The sequence below is a fragment of the Gopherus flavomarginatus genome, chromosome 22 (assembly GCF_025201925.1).
Source record: "Gopherus flavomarginatus isolate rGopFla2 chromosome 22, rGopFla2.mat.asm, whole genome shotgun sequence".
Lineage (NCBI taxonomy): Eukaryota > Metazoa > Chordata > Testudines > Testudinidae > Gopherus > Gopherus flavomarginatus.
Genome location: NC_066638.1, coordinates 12,651,488 through 12,675,550, shown reverse-complemented (window position 1 = coordinate 12,675,550; position 24,063 = coordinate 12,651,488). Strand labels below are relative to the sequence as shown.

At 52.8% G+C, this 24,063-nt stretch overlaps 1 protein-coding gene across 2 annotated transcripts; it reads left to right on the top strand.

Moving 5' to 3' along the window:
- The first annotated feature begins 1,343 nt into the window (after window positions 1-1,343).
- TMEM200B (transmembrane protein 200B) lies at window positions 1,344-22,420 on the top strand. 2 transcript variants are annotated; one of them, XM_050932517.1, is made up of 2 exons: window positions 1,344-2,113; window positions 17,127-22,420. In XM_050932517.1, the coding sequence occupies exon 2, from the start codon at window positions 17,150-17,152 to the stop codon at window positions 18,512-18,514; it is 1,365 nt and encodes a 454-aa protein (XP_050788474.1). In that variant the 5' UTR covers window positions 1,344-2,113; window positions 17,127-17,149; the 3' UTR covers window positions 18,515-22,420. The 2 variants fall into 2 exon arrangements, with proteins under 2 accessions (XP_050788474.1, XP_050788475.1); XM_050932518.1 differs by lacking the exon at window positions 1,344-2,113 and adding an exon at window positions 12,358-12,496.
- Window positions 22,421-24,063: the final 1,643 nt, after the last annotated feature.

The following is a 24,063-nucleotide window of genomic DNA, read 5'->3' as shown; positions in this document are numbered from 1 at the left end:
GAGAACATTAAAAGGTGGGAGTTGTCCTACCAACTCTAAGAGGCTAATTAATTAAGAGAAAAAACGTTTGTAGTGATAATCAAGATGGCCCATTTCAGACAGTTTGACAAGAAGCTGTGAGGATACTTAACATGGGGAAACAGATTCAATGTTTGTAATGGCTCAGCCATTCTCAGTCTCTATTTAAGCCTAAATTGATGGTATATAGTTTGGATATTAATTCAAGTTCAGCAGCTTCTCCTTGGAGTCTGTTTTTGAAGCTTTTCTGTTGCAAAATTGCCACCTTTGAGTCTGTTCCCAGCTGGATTTCGCTCTCCCGCCTCCTAGGACGTTGTAGCCAAGTGGGCAAAAGTGTGACTGGAAATATTACAACCTCTTTCCAGCTAGCAAGAATCCAAAGCACTTTTTCCTTTTATCCTCCTTTGACTCACCTTAAACTTGCTAGACTCGGCGGGGGGACTGTCCTCAGCCTTTCCCACCTGCCTCTCTCTATTTTTAAAACTGTTCCCGGACTGATTTTTAATTAACCTCCTCACTCCTGCGCTAAGAACCAGCCCACAACCGAATTTCAGCCAAAAAGGGCTCTCTAGTTTCCCCCCTCTCCTTATAAAGCTGGGGGAGGTCTTTTAAATTTGTATTTCTGTCACTTTACGGTGCAGATGTTTTTAGAAAAAAAATACCCGAAGAAAGCTCCCAAGGCAGCAGGGCCGCGCGGGGAGGCTGGCGAGAAATCTGAGCCCTGCAAGGGGGGAAAGCGGGCGAGGGAATGTTTGCGCCCGAGGGGAGAACGGCAGAGGAGGCGGAGGGGAGGCAGGGTTTTAAAGGAGGCCAGCGGAGGATGAGGGGGAGGAGATCCCGGGCAGGGTGGGGGGCGCCGAGCCCCTAGCTGGGGAGCGGCAGCCCCACGAACGCAGCAGGGCGGAGAGGCTGGAACCGTGCGCCCCGGCTGGTGCCCCCCGCAGCCGCTGCCCGTGCGCTGCGCCCCGCAGTCGGAGGCGCCTCTAGGGGGCTCAGCATGGAGCCTCGGCCCCGGGGGCTGGAGCAGCAGCGGGAGCCGGGCGCCCCCCGCAGCGGGTAACTGCCTGGCGGGGGCAGCGCGGAGCGGTCAGTGCCTGGGCCGGGCGCTCGGGCTCCCGTGGGCACCTGGCTGTGGAGAGGGGGACCCGGGGCCACCTCCTGTGCCGGGCGCTGCAAGGCGGGGTGGAGAAAAGTGACCCTTCCCCTCCCGCCCCCGTGCGGGCTGAGCAGCCCCGGCTCCCCCCTGGCCACCGGCCGGGCGGGGCCCTGCACTTCGCTGCCGGGACTCGGCCCAGCCTGGCGCCCCGAAAAGGGCCGAGCTGGCCCAGGCGGGTGTGGGTGGGAGCGCCTGGGCCGCGGGGGACCCCTCTGCCTCCCGTTCCTGCGCTTTCGTCCGGCCTCCCGGAGAGGGCAGAAACTCCGCCGGGGACCGCCTGCTCGTCCCCCGGCCGTAGGTTCCCCCAGCCGGCCCCCGGAGCAGCGATTCGCCGCCCGGCTTTGGAAGCGCTTCGCACGGGGAGAGCAGCGGACCCAGCGCGCTGCGGGTGGCTCCGCCGCAGCTGGTCGGTGGCGATTCAAAAACCCAACAGATCTTGTCAACGCTGGGGCGGGAGGTGGGTTCAAATCAAACCTCCCTCTGCCCACAGGGGAGAAACGTCCTGGACAAACTCCGCTGGGTCCGCAGTGAAACCCCTGGAACTGTGTCGTGGGGCTGGGGGAGGGAACAGCCACGCACCCACCCAGCCTTGTTGTCACAGACTACGTGCAAACTGCAGCGGGAAGGCAAGTTGCTTCTCTCGGCTCCCCAGGGCCAGTCCCGGAGTGTTTACGCGCAGATTGATCCCGGAGGCAGAACTGGGCTTGGAAGAGAGACCGAGGATCTAGGGAGGCTGATCTAGCGCCTGACTCGGAGGCTGTTGGAGATTTCGCATCTGAAAACTGCAGTAGAAAGAAACTCTGACTCCCTCCCGCCCTTTGCACAGAAACCACAGGATCAATCTTCATGCAACTTCCCCCTGTGTTAAGAGGTCCAGGAAGGGACAGAGGGAACCGGGCTGCTGAGGCGAAAATCTCAATCTCATGCATTGACCTAAAGGTGGGTTAAACTCCTGTTCATAAAGGTGCATCCTCTGAATTTAAGAGGTGTGTGACAGGGCTGGGGAAAATGCAACAGTGCCTGCAGCGTTTCATTGCCGCTTGGCCATGTGCCTGGGTGAGACACCCTTGGCCAAAGGTCTGTCCCCATATTCCACAAGGAACAATCTCCTGGAATGGCCAATGGCAGGGACTTTGCATGGACAGTCACAGGGGAGCTGGGGTAAGAGGTGGAGGGGGAACAAAGGGGGTGCCTGGGTGTGTGTTCAAAACAGGGGACAGGGATATCTCAGTGGTTTGAGCATTGGCCTGCTAAACCCAGGGTTGTGAATTCAGCCACTTGGGGATTTAGTTTGGGATTGGTCCTGCTTTGAGCAAGGGGATGGACTAGATCAGGGGTTGGCAACCTTTCAGAAGTGCTGTGCCCAGTCTTCATTTATTCACCCTAATTTAAGGTTTCGTGTGCCAGTAATACATTTTAACATTTTTGAAGGTCTCTTTCTATGTCTATAATATATAACTAAACTATTGTTGTATGTAAAGTAAATAAGGTTTTTAAAATGTTTTAAGAAGCTTCATTTAAAATTAAATTAAAATGCAAAGCCCCCTGGACCGGTGGCCAGGACCTAGGCAGTGTGAGTGCCACTGAAAATCAGCTCGTGTGCCGCCTTCGGCACCCGTGCCATAGCATGCCTACCCCTGGACTAGATGACCTGCTGAGGTCCCTTCCAACCCTCAGTCCTCTTCTGTGGCCCTGGCTGCACTAGGGAAGAAATCCACCCTCTTCGGTATCTCTTCCCCATCTCTGAACATTCAATAACTTACGAGCCCCATAGAGGAGCTCTTACCTTCCTCTCCTCTATTGCTGGAATTTTCAAAGGCACCCAAGGGACCAAAGTCAATGGGAGCTGAGCACCCTGCCAACTCCTTGAAAATCACACCCCCATTTTCTTTTTCTGTGACTTCTTTTTGCTGGATCGCTTGCTAAATATGTTCGTGTGTACATTTCCCTCTCTCTGCAACTCTGAGACCTCTGTGCTGCTTCCAGTGTGTAGGGATTTTTAGAGGAAATGCTGCTATTTGCCCACTTCAGTTAGGTGAAAGAGCTAAACAGAAATCCCATTCTAAACTCCCTGTGAATATACTGTTCTCTTGAGTTAGGATTGATTTATTGTTTGCATCATGTTTGTTAAAAAGATGAGCAAGGCAGGTGTCCTTGCAGAATCTGCCCCGAGAAGTGCAACCTCAGCCCATGTTGTCTTGTTGGGCAAGTGGGCCAGAGTAGAGACAACTAGATGAAAAACCCTTTCTAAGAAGCCTGTAATGAGTTATGTGGCCATCTAACTGGCTTGACCTGCCTGTGACAGATTGTAGTTCAGTTCCCAGCCATGGTGATTTGTGCAATTAGCAGAACAAATCTGCCTAAAGCAGGCTTTGTAATTAGCAATCAGATGGATGCTTGTGCACATCTCTGTGTTAGGGGCAGTAAGGAAGAGACCCATAAACTCCAATAAAGCCAGAGTGAATTTTCTGCTGGGAACAGTCCAGGAAGGCTAGGTCACTGCTCCCTGGGTATGAAGTTTCCCTATATAGAACCCAGGCTCCTCTCCACTGCCTGCCTTGTCCACATCTCTGATCTTTCTGGGTCACTCTGCTGTTTGGTTCTTTCCTACTAGTCCCTACCTGCTCCAGTTTGTCTGTTCCCTTCATCCTGGGCTGAGAGTCTGATGATGAGCACCCATGAAAATCAGGCCATGAGTAACTGGCGCATGATCCTAGAGTGAATTGGTGACTGAACCCAGGAGCTCTGATTTCCCTGTCCCCTGCTCTAACCACCAGACCATGCTCCCTCCCAAAGCAAACTCCTTTAGGCTGCTGGCCCTTGCCTGACTTTTACAGTGCAGTGATGAGCAGGGGCAGCTCTATGTATTTTGCCACCCCAAGCACCGCAGTCAGGTGGCTTTCGGCGGCGTGCCTGCGGGAGGTCTGCTGGTAACGTGGATTCGGCGGCGCCTGCGGGAGGTCTGCTGGTAACATGGATTCGGCAGCACCTATGGGAGGTCTGCTGGTAACGTGGATTTGGCGGCTTGCCTGCGGGAGGTCCGCTGGTAACGCGGATTCAGCGGCATGCCTGCGGGAGGTCTGCTGTGCGGATTCGGCTGCATGCCTGCGGGAGGTCCACTGGTAACGTGGATTCAGCGGCATGCCTGCGGGAGGTCTGCTGGTAACGTGGATTCAGCGGCATGCCTGCGGGAGGTCCACTGGTAACGCGGATTCAGCGGCATGCCTGCGGGAGGTCTGCTGTGCGGATTCGGCTGCATGCCTGCGGGAGGTCCGCTGGTAACGTGGATTCAGCGGCATGCCTGCGGGAGGTCCGCTGGTAACATGGATTCGGCGGCTTGCCTGCGGGAGGTCTGCTGGTAACGCGGATTCGGCGGCTTGCCTGCGGGAGGTCTGCTGGTAACGCAGATTCGGCGGCTTGCCTGCGGGAGGTCCACCGGTCCTGCGGCTTCGGTGTACCCGCCACCAAATTGCCACCGAGAGCGTGGGACCGGCGGACCTCCCGCAGGCATGCCACCAAAAGCTGCCTGACTGCCATCCTCACGGCGACTGGCAGCTCCCCCCACCCCACGGCTTGCCGCCCCCGGCACACACTTGGTGTGCTGGTGCCTGGAGCTGCCCCTGGTGATGAGCCTGGTAGCTCCTGCAGCTGGCTCTGGTTTGGATCGTGCAACCTAAAAATGCAGCGAAACCAAATAGCCCACTCGGTTGCCAGCCCACCAGCTGGGCAGAACAAGTGACTGCTCGGGTCACCAAAATATTCAGGGACTGGTTAGCGGCTGCAGGGTTGGAGGGAGCTGATGTGTGCAGGAGCCCAGGGTAACTTCAGTGCGGAGCCCTGCACCGCGCTGCATAAACAACACTGATATTTTAGATGCCGAGCTCTGATTCTTAGAGCAGCAGGCCCTGTTCCCAACCCATCGCCTGAAGGAGGATTAGCAAAAACACCAAGGAGTCCTTGTGACACCTTAGAGACTAACAAATTTATTTGGGCATAAGCTTTCGTGGGCTAAAACCCACTTCATCAGCTGCATGGAGTGAAAAGCTTCCCACGCACGGGCCTCTCCTGAGTGGGACAGACGGGGGTCACAGCCGCTGAAATGACCCAGCAGCAGAATTAGGCCAAGGTACTGGCCACTGGGACGCCTGAGTCCTACTCCCAACTCTCTGTGGCTCAGCTTACCTGTCTGTGAAATGGGGATAATGCTTTTCTGTGTCCTAGGCTCTGGCGGTTAATGAATTCATGTTGACACTTGTAAAGCCCGTTAGATCCTTGTGTGAAAGGCGCAGGAGGAAATCTACTTAACTGTGATTAATTAATAGTCCCCAGTTCGTTTGGAGGCTAATGGGAAAGTCATCGCAAGGTGACACTGCATTGGGGTATGCTGATGGCACGTGAGCTGCAAATATCGCAATTGTCATGACACACAGACTTTATCCCGAGGGAGGATGCCAAGAAAGTGGCAGCCCTAGGGATGATAATGGGCAGTGAGCAATTAAACAGGCTTTGTTTCTGCTGAGAAAATGCCATAAAGACCCCCCTCCTTATTCCCCACTTTGCCCATTTTAGTTCCCTCTGGGCTTGGCAACTGAACTCTTTATCCCCAGGAAGAAATGGAAGTGGGCTAATGCTGATGGAAAAGGGGTAGGGGCAGTAGCTGTGATGGGGGCAAAAGCCAAGGGGGCAGAGGCATTATTTAGGGCAAGAAGGCCTCGCTGAGATTAGCAGGGGAAATTGAGCAAAGGAAAATCTAGGTTGGATACCAGCCAAAACACCCGCTCAGTGCTGCAGAAGACTCTGCCCCGTTACCGGAGCTGGACTAGACGAAGCTCTGGGAAGTACAGAGCGCAGGGAGAAAGCCAGCACAAGTTCTGGGGGGTCTCTTCTGTTCCTAACTTCTCAGCTAAAAGACTCGCTAGAGATGAGTGGAAAGACCCACACGAGCTTCTGTGCTAGTAACCCTTACTCACGGGAGCAGCGCTGCTGGAGCCAGCGAGTGGGGCTACTCAGGGGAGCAAAGAGCAAGCCTGAGATCACATCTCGGCTGATTCCCGAGTCTCCCAGCAGCCTAGCGTTCTTGTCACGTTCCTTCTCCCTAGCTCTAGGGGCCAGAAATAGAAGACCACGTCCAATTTCACCTGGTTCTATTTTCTTCACTTTCTCCTGTGGCTTCCACGACAGCTTTGATCCCCTCACATGCTCTCAGTGGCTCCCCATGCTACCTGCCCGCTCTCCCGGCCCCTCTCATGCCCAGCCTTCACCCCTGCTCACCCGGCTTCCAGGATGGCCTTGACCCTGTCACATGCTCTCAGCGGCTTGCCACGCTACCTGCCCGCTCTCCTGGCCCCTCTCGTGCCTGGCCTTCGCCCCTGCTCACCTATCCGCTCCAAGCCCGTGGGCGCTTCCTCCGAGCAGAGAGGTTGCTCTGAGCCTTCCAGCTCTGCTCCCTGCCTGGGCGTTGCGGGGTAATGGAGGCCTCTGCTGCTCACTGTTGGCTTTGAGTCTCACGCCAGGGGTGTTCCTGGGGGACTCAAACATGGCTCTGAGATGGGGGATGGCATGACCCCACTTCCCTGCCAGCTCCCCCTGCCCTTCCTGCTGATTCCTTCCTCCGGCTTGGGTGCCATCCCTATACTCCCTGCTGCCAGGACGCGCCAAACTCCCCAGAGTCCCTAAATGCTGCTTAAGGCTGAGATGGGACCTGCTGCTGCCCAACTGCTGCTGGGGATTGTCCATTTGCAGCCCAGTGGGGGGGCCCTTCTCCCTCTTCCCAAGCAGCCCTGCCCGTTCTGCCCTTTGCCCCGGCAGCAGGCTCTGGGTGCTAGCCTGTGCTGGCCCGTTCTCAAAGGCCTTTCAATGGGGAAGCCTGGCAGCTGCCTCAAGATTGTATCTGCCCAGAGGGCATGGTGGCAGCACCAGGGCTGCTTCTATGCTCTGGCAGAGCTACTGACATTTCTTGCTGGGCACTGGTCCCTCGAAGCAGAACAAGGCAGCCCCCCTCCCAGTGCATGGCAGAACAGCGGTCACGCCCTCCCCAGACAGCCTTTTCGTGCGCACTTTGTTCTTGATGACTTTATGGTTGAGGGGCTGGCAGCCCTGGGGCTGAAATGCTCCCATGAGCCCCAGACCAGGGGGAGGCCTCCTCACGCACTGTGTACTCAGTTCCCATTTGAAGTGATCACCCGGCACGGGGAGCGGGAGGCCCTTGGCTTCTCTGTGGAGATGCCTAATTCCTGCCAACTCTGCTGACGTTCTTGTGGTGTGAATGCCGGTGCACTGGGCGCTGACCTGAGCCCTCTGATTCATTTCACACCAGCGGCCACCCAGCCGGGGGGAGCTAACTGTTCTTGGTCGTTATGGGCCCAGTCCGGACCCAAGCCCATCACAGAACCACCGTTGCAGTTAGCACTAAGCAACCCCTGTTGGCCAACTCCTTGGTGCAGCCACGGCCTGAATGGGCCGTGGAGGGGGAACTCGGCTCCCAGACGTGGTCCCCTTGATGTTGGGCATCCTGGCTGAACTCTGCCACTGGCCCTGCTCTTCTTGTCCTGGGAGGAGCGAGCAGCCTCCAGCCTCCCAGGGCTCCGAGTCCAACAATTCCGATATTAAAGGGGAAACTGACCAGGGGATCAAAGCAGAGCTAAGGATGGAGGAAGGGGGCAGCGCGGCTCTTGCACCGGCAGAGGTCTCCGGGTGCGTCTCCTCTTTGCCCCCTGGGCGTGGGTGGCACTGGAAGGTTACTCTGAAAGGGAGTTATTTTTAACCATCATATCTTGGTGCAGACTGTAATTATGATTCCCCTTTTCCTTGTGTGGTGGGAGGTGACTCTGGGGATGATTGTTCCAGCAGGAGCAGCGCTGCTGGCCCCTCCCAGCAGTCGTGTCTTGGATGCTTTGCCCACCTGGGGATGAGTGGGTGACAGCACAGTTGTGGAGGGAGCTCTGCGGCTGGGTGGGGGCTGGGGCACGCGGGGCTTCCAGGGCGAGGTGAACGCTGGAGTTCTTGCTGCCTGGCATCGCTGGTGGGGACTGTCACCGGCTCCTGTCCCAGAGGTGTTGGCAGGGGGGAGCTCAGCTCTTGCTCCCATGATGCAGCCTTGAGCTGCAAGGATCCCATCCACCTCCATTGACTCTGATGAGGCGCGGATCGGGCCCCGGGCGAGGCCCAATGCGGTGGCATCTTCTCCCTCTGCTTGTCTTGGGAAGACAAGGGTTTACTTGTTCTCTGGAGTCTGGAGCTGTCCTGTCTGCCCAGCTAATGGGGCTGGAAGGGCGCCGTCCGTAACAGACCAGTTCTCTTGAGTCACATGCATTCGTTCCAGTCAAAGGGGATGATCATTGTAGCATTTGTTCACTCAGGGCTTGGCACTCCCACCGCACACCGCAAGACTGCGCACTGCACAGCCTCACCCTGCTTGGCCCAGAGCACAAAGCAGATTGTGGGTGACGTGCCTAAAGCCACAGACAAGGACAATGGCAGAGCCGGGAATTGAACTCTGGCACTCGGTGCTAACGAGACCTGAACAGGAACTGGAGCCAGAATAGTGGTAAACCACTTTGCTGAACGCTGTCTCCTTGCCTTGCCCGGGCCAGGCCGTTGCACAGCGGAGTTGCAAAGGGAGATTTAGACACCCATTTCTAGAGATCAGGCTCTGAGCTGTGCATGGGCATAGCCGGGCAGCTAACTTACTTCTCTCAATCTCTCATGCTATCTTTCTTCTGAGACCTCATTCCTCCAGATCCCATCTCCTCTTCTTGTCTCCCTCCCCTCCAAACCTCCAGCCATTTGTTCTCCTGCTTGCCCAGCCTAACAGAGCAATTTTAGCTCATACAAGTTTGTGCCCTCAGTACTGTAAACCTCCAAAGTTCACAAAGCAAGAGTCCCCCCCAAAAAACCACGCAATTTTCAAAACTAATAATAAATGCGGGGGGGCTTTTTATTTGCCATGTGTGTTTTTGAGCCTTTAAAATGCACTAAGGTCACTTCTTCCACGATCACAATTGCTCGTGCAATCAGTCCTCTCCAGGGGCTGCCTGCAGCTTTAAGCAAAACATCAGATATGGTGAGAGCTGGCAATGCTGAGAACCCAAGTTGCATGTGGGCCTGGGACTGCCACGCTGGCCATATGGGAGGATGTGGCAATTGGCTTGCAAGGAAGTGGTCCCCAGGGTGGTATTGGGCTGTGTCCCCAGAAAGAGTGTGAGCACGTGGTCGCCAGAGGGCCCCTAAATCGGGTCCGTTCCACGTAGGGCATCAGAACCAGGAATATCTTTCTCCCCTCCCCAAGGAAGGCAGAGGTTCAGGCTTCCTGTCCTATAGCATTCTCTGGAGATACCGACGTTCCTTGGGCATCTCTCGCTGTCCAGGAGCGAGCAACTGTTTTGCCTGCAGTACGTTAAAGAGCAGCTCAAGCAGGCTACTTTGGAAAGCACGTCTCACAGGGACACTGAGGGGATTTGCTTGTGGGGACAGTCAAGAGGCTTGCTGGGGGAGTGCATAGATCCAGGACTAGAGATACTCTGGTACAGTAGCCGAGTATCCCATCTGGGCTCCAGGGCGTGGGCACAGGAGAAAGCTACCGGCATGCCTGAGTATGGCAGATTAGCCAAAGCTGTTCTAATGGGGTTCCACTGAAAACTCCCTTCTGGAGCCTGTGACAGTTCCGATGTTTCAGGGGTGCAGGAGCTGCAAAGCAGAGAAACTGCGGAATCTGCTTCAATGGCTTCTTATAGCGCTGCAGCCAAGGAGGGAGACAGCTGCACAGAGCAAACAAGCTTGCACGTGAGCAACACTTCGCTGGAAATGTAACAGACCCTGTTCTTGAAGAACCAGCTGAGTGTGGGAGTGGCACGGCCCAGTGCTCGGCCTGTGTAGTCTGGATGGTTTTGGAAGGGGGCCGGGAGACTGTATCTTGCCCGAGGAAAGTATTGCTTCATACTTGCCTGTTTGGTGCAATCTCATCCGTTCCAAAGGAAAACCCCTCTCTTTTGCGAAGCAGTGTTACGAGCCCCAGGGGTGAGCTGCAGTGAAAGGAAGGGACTCACCCCTGCCCTTGCTTCTGTTTGGAACTTTAACCAGGGGTTCCCCAGAGCCTCCTTTCACCCAGCAGCAAGCCTGGATCCAGGAGCTGGCACAGCCACTCGCCTGACTGCGCCTTCAGAAGTGCCGAGGAAAACTGGAACCGCCCTTCCCCAGCAAGTGGGGATTGGATTCCCCAGGTCCTCGGCCAGGTCACTCACCAAAAGGTGTCGTGTTTGGAGCAGGGGGTTGTGTTAAATGCTGCCAGCAGGACTGAGGCTCTTCCTGGGTGGTGGTGGTGGTGGGGAAAGTCTTATGATAATACCCAACTCTTGTCATCAGTAGATTTCAAAGCCCTTTACAAAGGTCATCAGTATCGTTATCCCCATTTTATAGATGGGGAAACTGAGGTACAGAAAGGGGCAGTGACTTGCCCCAGGTCACCCTGTAGGCCACAGGCAAAGCCAGGAATAGAACCCACATTTCCTAACTCCTGGTCTAGTGCACTAGTCACTAGGCAATACTGTCTCCTTCTTTGTGTCTCTCCTTCTTGTGGGTAACGCATAGGAGAGAGGTACGGGGATCTGGGCTCCTTTCCCAGCACTATTGCTGACTTGCTGTGGGGCCTCGGTTGAGTCTGTTTCCCCATCTGTAAAACATGGCTCAGGATACTGTCCTGGCTCGTGAGATGAGTGCGTGGGACGCTTCGGGTTCATGGGATGGACGTGCTGTGGAAGAGCTGCATCTCCTTCCAGCATGCTGGGCTTGTTCTATACCACCGAGCAGGCCAGGGGGCTGCTGCCAAAGCTAACATGTCTTTGTGTAAAGCTTTATAAACCCAGGCCTGTGGTGCTGGGCCTGCCATGAGGAATACCCCTAGCCACAGCCAGGGGGTGCTGGGAAGAGAATAGTGCAGCGGATCTGCAGAGAGGCTTTTCCCAGAACCCACATGCGTCATGCCAAGTTTGCTTTTGACAAGTCCTCCAAGGTTTATCTTAAGATTTTCGGCAAGCTTGGGGTGGGGGTGCCATCAACCTGGCTATGTGATGGGGGATTAGAGAAATACTTTTGATTTTTAATGAAAGGCTCATTGCAGGGATTGGAAGTTTAACTTCCAAACTCCCGGTCTACGAACTGAGCTGCTGCCTCGCTCTATAGCTCTAATGCCATTTCTGTAGCATCTTTCTTCTCATGGGACCCCCAAACTCTTCCCAAATGGCAGACATTCAGATCTGCTGAAATGCAGCCACCTCTGGGGTTGGCGGGCGGCAGCCGATAAGCTGCACAGCAAACTGCACTTCAGGAGGGATGGGGCATCTTTCATCAGTGACACTGGGGCAAACTCCCCTCTTTTACAGGGAGTGCAGTAGGGTCTCAAATGCCCACACAGAACAGAGAGGGCTTCAGTCTCTCTATCCATGTAGTGAGGTTTTGTGCTCCTGCTAAAATATCAAATTAATCAATTAACACGAGTGACAGTGTCTGGGAGTTTTAGAATCTGATGGCAATGCTGGATTTTTTAAAAAAGAAGCTTATGTAACCCTTGGGGATTCTATTAATAAAAGTAATGTTGCTGAACTCTGGGAACAGCCTCTCTAGCCAGGAGTATTAAATGTTCCAACTTTTAAAAACATGCCGCTTTGTGCTGATACCATCTATGCGCAGGAGAGGGCATTCAGGGAGGGCATTGTGGGCAGGGGAGAATGTCACATGAAGAAATTTGGGGGCAGGGTGGGTTGTTTCTTGCTGGTCTGTTGAAATGCCACGTGCAGTGATCGTTTGCAGGACAAACAGCCTTTTGGGGATCAGAGGATAAAATGATGGAGACTGTTCTGGGAGGCCAACCAAACCGGAGCACCCCTTTAAACGCAACACACCCTCTTCTGATCAGCACTCACCCACCCCACCACGGAGAGCTTTGGAGCACTGGATTGCAGAACTCACCTCCCTGCTTGGCCGCCTGGTTGGAGGGCTGTGCGGAAAAGCCAAAGACCAAGCGGATCATGGGGAATCAACTCCCTTCCCGCCTGGACAGCCAGCACCTCCTGCTCGGAGTGGAGGCACAGTTGTGTTGCAGGGACGGAAGCTCACAGGGCCTATGTGGTCCTAGGCTGGAGATGACCAGAGGCCTGCTGGCTTCTCTTGCCAGCACTAGATGAGCCCCGGAAGGCCACTAGCTTACTTACTTACCCTAGCTGCTGGCACCGTCCATTCTGTGTGCAGCACGACAGACGCCGCGCGCCTGATCCAATGCCCATGAATTCAGCGGGCTTCGAATAAGGTCTTGTGTGAGGAAACCAGAGGGTAAGTAGCAGATCGAGGAGCAGAGGGCATAGCAGCAGAGCCGGACACATCAATCCACAATTGTCATCTTTATTTTTAACAGCTTTGGCTTTGCAAGCAGGCACTTTTGACGCAGGTCATTGCCAGTAATGAAGGGTGGGAATAACAGCCAATCTGTTTGGGACACAGGTAAACTTAAGTCCGACTGACGGATGACCCTTGGAATGAGGGTCAATTGGGTGTGATGCTTGTTAGTCCCCAAGCAATTATAGGCAGTTGCCTTGAAAAGCAGCTGCGTCTCTGCTTCGCTGGGCAGGGCAACATGCAGGGCTTAGGGAAGCGAAATGAGATAGGAAGGGAATCAGGTTTAAAGAGATACAGCCAGAAATAGAACCAGCCCATTGTGTGTTTTAATGGTAAGATTGTTTGTGAAATTTACAAGAATCCTCCTCCCTGCAACTGCCAGCAATGGATTGCGCTCTGGGGAGTGGATTTCACTCAACCCTACAGCAGCCAAAGTCTGCAGCAGCATCAAAGAGGCTTCACAAAATCCAAGGAGTTTGGAGTTGTCAGCAGGACGTTTCCAAGTTTTAATGTAGCTTTTTAAAGGTAGGTCAAATCTAAGATTGTAATTGAGGTTAGTTGCTCTCCACAGCGGGCTGGAGACAACGCAATATAAACAGCACGCTGAGGAGAAGCAAACGTAATCCTAGGATATTAGGGAAGATTTAAAATGCCGGCTAACTTCATTTGGTAGCAGATGGTTTTAAGGGAGAAAATCTCGCTCAGTTTGGGGCTGACTGCATCACTTTAGGTGACTGTTAAGGCAACCTTTATAATGCCTTTCCCCATGTGATGAAGGCTTTAGCAGTATGTTTCAAAGGCAGATTTAAAATCTCGCTCATCAGTAGGCTGTGGGTTTTGTCGAGTTTTTTCCCTTTAAATCTCCCTCATTCAAATTGTCACAGCTTGACAGCCCTGTGCCAGGAACACACTGTCATCACGAAGCTTGTATATTTAATTTCTTCCCTCTGATACTAATAATGCCTTAAGATGATTAAAATTGGAAGAACTTTAGCATCTCATTTGCGTTCCATTGGTTATGCTGTTTGCTGGCTTTTTGCACTTTGCTCAAATTAGGCAGTGAAGTTAGGCAGGTTGTTTTCCTTCCTTCTTTCCTTGTGTGTGTTTTTAGTTTCTAACCAATTTTACTTTCTGGCTGTGGTGCGCAAATCCCCATCCTGTTGTGACTGGGTTCCCAGTTCCGCCAGGGAAGGCTGCGAGCTGATCTGCGCTCTGTCGACAGTTGGGTTTTAGAGATGTGGTCACTTTAACCCGTTTTGAGGAACACAATTCAGACTGCTGTAATTTTGCTGTCTCAGCACCATGGCGCGTCCACATCTACACACTGCGTGCTTGTTTCGGTGCATTGTGGGAGAAGCTGGGCAGTTCTCCAATCCTGCTTCGGCAGGGGATAGAGTGCCCGGAAGTCATGCACACAGAGGGAGAAAGGAGGGCTGGCCAAGTCAGTCATACAGGCACTGTTGGGGGGTCCTGTCCATGCCACATTAATACATTCCAGGAAAGGAGCCGCGTGCCAGCCTAGTCCTCTGACAGGAGCAAAATGCTGTTAGCTGCCAAGTTGGTGTATGGACACAAAGTTCCTTAGTGCCAACCAATGTTGGCAGCTGGTAAGCTGGATTGTGGCCGCAGGGTTATTTTTAAACCCGGCTTCAATCCACAACATGGGGGGCAATTATTCTCCGCATGTTCGATCTGAAACCCCATGTTTTTGCAAAATCTGATCATCCGTGGCTCAGTCAGTGCCTGTTCGCTAACCCAGCAGCCTGCTCCCAGCCACTGTCCTAACATCCCGACAAGCCGGGGTAAGGATCTGCCTGGGAGGTAAGAGCTGGTTCAGTCAGCTCTAGAACTGACCTAGAAAACAGGCTGTGCTCCTGCGTATTTCACAAAGACTTACAGAGTAACGCACACGCTGTACCTCCGTGGGAGAAAAGCCACTCAAACGTGGCTAACCGCTCTGTGCGTGCCAAGTACAGCCAGTCCATGTCTCTGCTCTGTGCTGAGGGGAATGTCTTGGTGTTCCTCTGGAAGGGTGTTTTTCTTGCACATGTGGTACCTTTGGGGTATATTGGCAGTTGCCCTTCTGGCCCCTACTGCACATACCAATAGAAATATACTGTCCACATGACAGGTTTCAGGGTCACAGCCGTGTTAGTCTGTATCCGCAAAAAGAACAGGAGCACTTGTCGCACCTTAGAGACTAACACTGTCCATATGTTTGTTTCGCTTCTTACTTTCTCAGTAGCTTAGCAGACGACTGCTACGCTTAATATGCAAGTGATCCAGGTTCAAATCCTGCCTGCCTTAGAAGAGGTGAATATTCTCCCCTAGAAAAATGAATGAGGAGTACTTGTGGCACCTTGGAGACTAACAAATTTATTTATCTGGGCATAAATTTTTAGTCTCTAAGATGCCACAAGTACTCCTCGTTCTTTTTGCTGATACAGACTAACACGGCCACCGCTCTGAAACCATTCTCTCCTAGGTCACACTAGATCAGTGGTTCTTAACCTTTACTGCAGCCTGCACCCCTTTGGTTCTCAAGATATATTCTCGCACCCCTTATCAAAAATCCTTGAAGTCAGTCAGTTCTTTAAAAATAGCTATTTTTTTTTGTTTGTATATTACAGTAAACTTTAAAAAATATATAATGTTAATAAACACATAGGTTTGAAGAAACAAAGTAGCTGTACTTACATGCCTGTGCTTCATTTGTGTTTTTGATGATTTACGTTCTAAAACATCTGGCAGAGAGGGCATCTCACACCCCCCAGGAGGTGCGTGCACCCCAGGTTAAGAACCACTGCACTAGATGATCTAATAATCCCTCCTGGCCTTACATTCTATGACTCTTAGGTTTCATTGAACGCAAGTGGTTTTGTATCAACCAATCCCTGAAGTTTTAGGAGCCCAAACACAACAGCGGGAGCTAATGTAGGGCCCCTGAGGAAATGCACCTGACTACGAGCGAAAAGCGAACCGGCTGGTTGAGCTCCACTTCCCAAGCTGAGCAAAGAACCAGAAGTAAATGGCAGAAAGATCCGTGAGACAGACTCTCCCGTTCTTTCAGTTCTACTGCCACTGACCCTGTAATACAAAAAGGGCTTTTTCTCTCACCCACTGGTGGGGTCTGTGAAGCCCTCCCGTGGCATTAATGGCAAGAGTTGTTTTAAGTGTGGCCACAAATCAGACCCCCCGGATTTGCACTGATCTGCTCCCTGTGCCTCTTTCAAGAGACTTAGCTTAGTTTGACAAAGCTCTTGCTGTCAGCCTTGGGACCAGGGCCGGCTCCAGGCACCAGCGAAGGAAGCAGGTGCTTGGGGCGGCTCATGGAAAGGGGCAGCACGTCCAGGTCTTCGGCGGCAATTTGGCGGTGGGTCCCTCAGTGCCTCTGGGAGCAAAGGACCCGGCACCAAATTGCCACTGAAGAATGAAGCGACGCGGTAGAGCTGCCGCCGATCACAGCTTTATCTTTTTTTTTTCCCCCCACTTCACCGCTTGGGGCAGCAAAAAAGCTGGAGCCGGCTCTGCCTGTGATGCTGCAGGGGAAAAATGAGCCCAGATTCTGCCCGGCTTCTCACGTCCTCACTAGAGCTGCAGGCTGAGTCTGTAACGGGAAGGTCATTCCAGTTAACGATGGCCACTCGTGAGTTATGGACGTTCACAGCTTGGTGATCAGACCCCCCGGCTTGGCGGCAGTCAATAAGAATAATGATAACACTGATGGTTTCAAAAAACAAACTTGTTTTGAGTAGGAAACTGAGCAGATTGGAGAATAAATGTGATGCTCCCAAGATCCTCTGCTGCTTTGTTTTGTTTTAATGGAGATATTTTTCTTGCTGCCTGAAGACTGGCTCTGTTGCTAAAGGCCCTGGGCTTGGAGTTGGGAGACCCGGGTTTTGTTGCACACAGACTTGCCGTCCCTGCTCCGTGCCTCAGTTTCCCCAGCTGTAAAATGGGGTGGGATAACGAGACCGACCAGCCAGAGATGTTGTGAGGCTAAGCTAATACGTGTAAGATCCTTCGACATCCCTACCTAGAAGGTGCCAGAGAAATGGAAAGTACAGAGTGAAAACCTGAGTCCTTACTCACCACGATTTCATTGTGAACATCGTTGGAGCAAGGGCTGTTTATTTGTCCTGTCAGTAATGGGGTAACAAATCTTGCACGTGCCCATGCTGCTTTGACGTGCCTAAGGAGCTATTTCCAGCTGCACAGACAGGCATTCATGCTCACGGTCTCCCTTTCATTTGCAGGGTTGTTGGGAGCAGGAACCATTGTTTTCTTCCGCTATACATGCAATCAACCTTACTAATTCATCAGGCAGCTGTGCATTGCTTTGTGTGGGCCTGGGCTAAGTGCTTGTGTTTGAAAGACACCACCCAGTCCAGCTTCTGAGTGGGAAGGAGAGAAATGCCTCTAGGAGGATGTAGGCAGGAGGCAGAGAAAGGAAGGGGAAGGCCTGTTGCATGAGCCACCATGTCCCAGCTCCTCGGTTATGAGCCCTTCGTCTCCACTGTCTGCTAGTGATGCCTTCTGTTCATCTCTTTTCTCCCCCACTTTCTAGAGAAACCCGACAAGGAGGATGCCATGACAGCCGGCAGCGCTGAAGCCAGCAGAGCCATGAGAAATCAGGATCCTCTGGAGAAGAAGCCCCTGGGACCTGCCCCTCCTCCACGGAGGCACAGACGCCGGTTGAGGCGCAAGCTGCCGACCGAGGGGGCCGTGAAGGGACAGCTCCGGATGCGCTCGCCTTCCGGGGCCTTTGTGATGGTGGGTGTCTCTGTCGTCTTGGTCGGCATGACGATTGCCGTGGTGGGCTACTGGCCTCACCGGGGCCCACACGCAGCCGGGCCTGGCGCCAGGCCGAGTAACTCCAGCAGCATGGGGGACATGAAGAAGGAAGTGAAGGGCTCTGCCCGGGGCCGCTACTTCCCTCACGGTGAGAAGCTGAAGCTGATTGGCCCCGTCATCATGGGCTTTGGCCTCTTCATTGTCATCTGCGCCAACACCATGCTGTACGAAAACAGGGACATGGAGACCCGCCTGTTGATGCAGAAAGGCCTCTACTCCATGACCCCGGGCCTCCCCCAGGACTTCAGCCAGGAGGACAAGTACTGCCAGAGGAGGACTAGCTTGTCCCTCCTCAAGGCCAATGCCGACTGTGTCGAGGGCTGTTACGAGGTGGATCTCTCCTCCAGCGGCTTCCAATCCTGTTCCAGTCCCAGGAACAAATGGGCTGACTGCTACGGGCACAACAGGCTCCAGACGACGGCCCAGCTGCTCCATCACAAGGGGGTTTCCCCCTCCATGTCCCTCCTCAGTGTCCGCTCAGACTCTGGCAACTCTATGGAGGGGAACCTCAATCTGTCCTTCACCCGCGGGGCAGAGTCGGTAATTTCCTTGGCTGCCACTGCCCGGTCACTTCCCATCATCAAGGTGAACAACTGCTTCATTGAGAAGCCATCTGCATCTCCGGGGGCGGGTGACGACCGGGAGATCAGCCTGGCAGGGGCTCCGGATGAGGCACCACGGCTCTCATGGACTCTCCCACCCAGTGGCGGCAGCATCTTCCCCAGAGGAGATGACCTCCAGAGTGGCCATGTCGTTATTAGCATAGACAATGGGCCTCTGTCCATCGCTGCGGCGAGCGAGACGTACCTGGACCCAGAAGGCACCGAGAAAGAGTTCAGCTCAGATGTGCAGCTCCACAATCCGGGTCACTCCAAGTCACTGGACCTGGGCAGGCCGGGCGTGCAGCTGGTGGCGCCCATCAAAGACCGGAAGAACAGGAGCTGGCCTAGACTTGACCACATCAGCTTGGTGGGCTACGCCAAACTGGAAAGCACGGGCGAGTCCTCTGACAGGTTATTGGAGCAGACAGATCAGCAGGGCAGGGACGAGCCCAGCCCCAGCGCCCAGGCGGTGGGAACAGAGACGGGTTCAAGGGTCTAACTTGGCAGGGGATGGGTGACACGGCCAGGACGCCCTCCCATCTTTTCATTGCCTTGCCTGGGGGGCTCCTGAGTGTGCTCTTCTTTTAAGCAGATGTTCCAGTGTTGGGGAGAGGTCACTGCTGCTGACTGAGCCCAGAACAGGCCTGCTGCTTCTTAGGGGAGACTCTTCAAGGGATAGTTATCTCCTCCCCAGAGGCACCTGGTGCTGAGGTGTCGCTCGATTTCTCAGTGGGTGGCCTCAGCCTTGCCTTACGACCCCCTCTCCCCAAGCCATGTGTGAAATCTGGGCTTAGACAAGTACCCCTGAAAGGGGAGGCAGAGTGGGGATCCCTGCTACTAAGCCGCAGAGGCCCCTTTCGTCATCGTTAGCCGGAAGGGCCGCAGCAGCGGATGGATGAGGGGGCCCCCCGCCGCCCCACTCCACTAAGCAATTCACTTAGGCTACCAGGGTTATTAAATGTCCTCTCACCACCACCGAGGTGCTGAGTCAGTCATTTTGCCTGATGTTTCGGCATCTGTCTTTGCAAAGCTTGCTGTCATGGGTTGCCCCCCTTCAGGATGCCACTTGATAGGCTGATGGGGGAGGAAGGGACAGCTCAGCGGTTTGAGCACTGGCCTGCTAAACCCAGGGTTGTGAGCTCAATCCTTGAGGGGCCATGTGGGGATTTAGTTGGGGACTGGCCCTGCTTTGAGCACGGGGTTGGACTAGGTCCCTTCCAACCCTGAGATTCTATGATACCACTGAGCCTACCTGTTCTGCCAGCCTGGGCCCCCTTTAACCTGTCTTGCTGAGACAGGCTCTTAAGCCTCCTCCAGCACAGACACAGGTAGGGCCACACCCAGCTGCAGAACAACACAGACACACAGATCAGCTCTGGGAAGACTCAGCTAACGGGACTTGCCCCAGCACTCAGGTGCCCACCTCCCATGGAGTGCAGACCCAAAGGTTTATTATCTTGCGCTGTATAGAAGAATCTGCGCAGTGCAAGCTCATCAAAATTCACCCTCTTCCTCAACGTGAAGAGAAATATGTACCCCCTTGTGCCCCCCCAGTTAGAAATTGCACAAACTGGGTTTAATAATAAACAAAATATATTTATTAACTATAAAAGGTAGATTTTAAGTGCTTATCAGGGTTAGCAAACAGAACAAAGCAAATAAAACAAAACACACACGCTAAGCTTGTTTCACTAAAGAAATTGGTTATAAATAGTAATTTCTCACCCTAAATCTTGAATTTAGGCAGGATGGAGAGTTTCTGTAGCGCCGAGTTCCAGTTATTTCTTCTTACAGACTGGGCCCCTGTCTCAGTCTGGACTCACCCCTGCCTTTCCCTTCAGGTTAGTTCCTTTGTCCCTTCAGATGCTTTCAGCAGTCCCTCTTCTTTCCTCTCCATTTGCCTTCCTCCCCACCCTTCAATAAGATTGACAGAAGGTGGGAATCTTTCGTTTCCCAAACTTGACCCCCTGTCTCCTTTTAGTGGAAAGTTACGAGAAGTCTCAGATAATGTCCCAGACAAGACCACCTGATCTAGTATTGTCACAGCTACGGCCTCCCAGGAGGGAGATTAGTATCTTCACAGTCTTGTTCCTCCTAATGGCCCATCAAATCTGCTGGCCTGTCCTCTGGTGGGTGTCTTCCCAATACACACCCGGTTGTAATTGTTACATAGTCCATATTCCTAACTTAGATACAGGAATGATACATGTGTACAAATTGGATAATCACATTCAGTAAATCGTAACCTTTCCAATGATACCTTATATGAGCCATCTTGGATAAAACATCTCAGTTATGTTATATCCATATTATAAGGATATTTTCATAAAGAATCTGGAGTGTAACGTCACACTCTCCAGCGGCCTTCAGTTCCTGTCTCCTCCAGGAAGTCCCCTCTGCCACTGTCAGAGTGACCGGAGGCATCAGTGGCAGGGGCATGGGCAGGATTGCTGGAGTGTCTGGTTTCACTGAGGAGGGCACCTGGCTGAACATGAAGAAGCAATGGGAGCATGTCCGCAATGTCTAGATGGGACTCCGTTGGGTGAGGGCAGGTGCACACTGCAGTCGGGGGCATGAGTGCAGGTCAGAGGGGCACACCCCCTGCTTGCTTTAATCCAGCCAGCCTGCTGAAAGTAGCAGTGAAAATGCAGCCGCACAGACCTCACCATGGGCCAGGAACATGAGTCGTACCGAGGGGGGCTAGATGGGTTTCATGCAGCCCTCCCTGCTGTGTCTACACTGCTATTTTTAGCTGCACTAGCTTGATTAAAGCTGGTGTGTGTATGCCCTTCCAGTCTCCACTGAAGAGAGATCTCTGCTCTGCAATCAGACCTCTGATTGCTGTGTAGGTAGCGCTTTACAGGAGTGGCACTCAGTTACACCAGCTCTGAATTTGGCCCTAGAGCTGCGTGACACAGCAGGGGGAGGGGAGGAAATGGACTTCTTCCTGGGAAATGTTCGCCACTTAAGTTTGATCAATTCCCATCCCCTTCCCGAAAAGGTCAACGTTTGCCTCAAACGTTGGTACAAGTGCTTCTCTTCACCCGTTTCCTCTGCAAAGCTGCTCCTGTGGGGGCAGGGGGACACTGTTGGTGCATTGTCACAAAAATTTTTTGCATTTGGATCAAGTGTCCATGAGACTTTTGCACAGCCCTGGCACGTGCTGGGGACGAGGAGGGTAACTTTGAACAGGATGTGCGGCATATTTTAAAAGTGTTATGCTGTAAGCAGGGATGTGACAGCAGGTACCTACGCAGGCACCAGGTTAGCCATGCATAGGTGACAGCTTAGTCATCTGCAGCTATAAGACCCTGTGCATCAGGTTGATTTGTAACTACGGATAAAAGAGAACCTAGGTCTGATCCCTAGTTTGGTTGGCTGGTTTGTGCAACATCAAGACTGAAGTTTTGCAAACTCCAAACCCGGCTTCCTCTGCCCCTGGCAGGCAGTGCACCGGAGGAGCCGTCTCCAGCCTTGTGGAACAGTAGGTATGAGCTGTCTAGGCATGCAGCTAATCATGCATTCGTGCTGCTGTCTGACTAGGTAGAAGTTAAAGGCTCAAGGCTTGTTTCTCTTGTAGCCACGTACAACCAGGCATGCAGCCCTTGCAAATATGCTAGTGCTACTGATGTCCGTGGGAGCTTGGGTAGATGATAGCAACCTATGTTAGGATTATACGTGGCCGCCCATCACCAGAGGTAGTTGATAGTGCTTAAAATGGATAGCAATAGCAACGTCCCTAGGGGACTTTTGGGAGTCTCTGGCTGTTTGGCTGGGTGGTAGTGGTTTGTGTATACGTTTGAGTATATGTGGATGAGGGGAGGGGCATCAGGGCTGGGATTCTAATGGTGGAAAGTCGTTTTCAGACAGGAAGGTTTTGGACAGACACTGGATTTGCCTGATCTCCTCTGGACATTCGCTACGTAGCTGGACTCCCTCGGCCAAGGCCCTGACATGGTGGAATCAGAGCAGAAGACCATGCTTTCAAAGGACTGCCTCTCGTGTACAGAGTGGCACAAGATAAAGGCACTTGGGAACGTTGGCCAAGTGAAAAAAAATTTCCCCCTCAACCTCCTTTTCCATCTGGGTGAGTTCAGGGCTGATGAAAACAAACATCATCCTCGGCTCACTGGATCTCGGTGATTCATGTGGGCGTATGACATGTTTATTGAATAGGCTCTTCATTGCACAACCAGGTAACTTACTAGCCCAGGTATAAATGGTACTTCCAGGCTGCTCCGCTCGCAGGGTGCCCATTGGCTTTATTCTTTGTACTTCTGTTCCCCATTTAAAACAGGCCAGTAGCATTTCTGGTGCTGGAAGCATAAATGCATTAAAGACTGTAAGGTTCTCAGATCTGATAGTCGTGGGGGTTCAGAGGTTCTCAGACTTTTGTACTGGTGACCCCTTTCACACAGCGACCCCCCTTATACATAAAAAAAAACTTTTTTATATATTTAACACCATTATAAATTCTGGAGGCAAAGCAGGGTTTGGGGTGGAGGCTAACAGCTTGTGACCCCCCCCCATGTAATAACCTCATGACCCCCTGAGGGGTCCCGACTCCCAGTTTGAGAACCCCTGCTGTAGACAGATTTATACCCATGAGAGAAGAATCAGCCCGCCCCGCCCCCCCCCCAGTTCTGAAATTGGGACTTTGGCAAAATTCCCTCACCTAGTTAAGCCCAGCCTGCCGGTGGTGCTGCAGACCTATCTGCGTCGAAGGGGCCTTTGCAGCCGCTAGCAGGGAAAATCGCAGCTCGGCATTAACCTGCCGAGGAAAGAGAACATCTGCTGCCCATTTCCTTGTGTGTGAGGAATTTCATAGAAATGTTTCTAATTTTACTCCCGATGGCCCTTTCCAAATTCTTCACCATGGCCTTAGTTACCCTCTGGAAGGTGGGGTGAGATGCAAACTGAACGCTGGCTTTGGCGTTGTTAAAGGGGCTGTGACAAATACCACTCATCTCTCTATGTCTTTTAGCTCCGTCCTGACTCATATTTAATAACATGCCTCGAGACTGGGCCTGCTAATGGGAAAAGCCGTGTTTAATTTTTACCTGCGTGTTGCTTGTTCGATGCTCTGCACTTTGCACCGCGGGAGCAGTGAGATTTCTCCCGGCCAGGTTCTCAGGCACTAGCCCTGTGCTATGATGCGCCCAGCATTGCAGGAACACAGTGTAGTCTAGCAGGATTTATTATAGCCCAGGGAGTAAGGCACTAGACACAGACAGTTTAGCTAAATCCAATCCCAGTTTTCCCTGTGACGCTGTGGCCTCAAGTCACATAAACATGCTATGCCTCAGTTTCCCCATCTGCATAATGAGACTCCGCCTCCTTTGTCGCGCACTTACAGATCCTTGGATAAAATCTGCTTTGTAAATATTATTAGTGGATTGATCACATGCGTCATCAGTTCTGCCGTCGGCTCGGTTTGTGACCACGTCACTTAACTGCTCTCTGCCTCAGTTTCCGTTTCTGTTTTAAAACAAAAAAGGGAAAATCATCGGTAGCACCAGGGTGTCATGAAGATCAACTAGTTAACATGTCTGAAGTGCTTTAACAATGGGAAGTGCTAAATATTATCTGGCAGAGGGAAGTTTGGGTAAACAAATATTTTAAAAGCAAGAACCCACTGTTTTTCTCCTGGGACCTATGCACCTGTCCTCACTGGGGTTTTACTCCCATTAAAACCAGTGGGAATTTTGCCTGAGTAACAGCTTCAGGATGTGCCCATTTGCTTTCCTGAAACTTCTCCCTTCTCAAAAACAAATCTGAACTGAGCATCACCCCGAGCCAAGCAGCCTCTCAGCAGGCTGAGAGAGGGGAAAGGAGTGTCTTCCAGAGGGAGCAGCTTGTCCCCATTCTGTTCGCCACAGCGAGGCAGCGTCCACCACGGGAGAGGTAGTTGGCGCCTCCTATACAGCCTTGAATAGTGCCAGCAGTGGGATCTCCTGGATTTTGTCAAGGCGGCTCTGTGCTGCAATGTAACAGCTGAGCTGAGCGGGCTGGGATGTGACTTACTTGGTTAAAGGCCAGACAGGAGCC

What these genes read in the sequence shown, in the direction of transcription:
- TMEM200B (XM_050932517.1), top strand. Translation starts at nt 17,150, where the DNA reads ATGACAGCCGGCAGCGCTGAAGCCAGCAGAGCCATGAGAAATCAGGAT.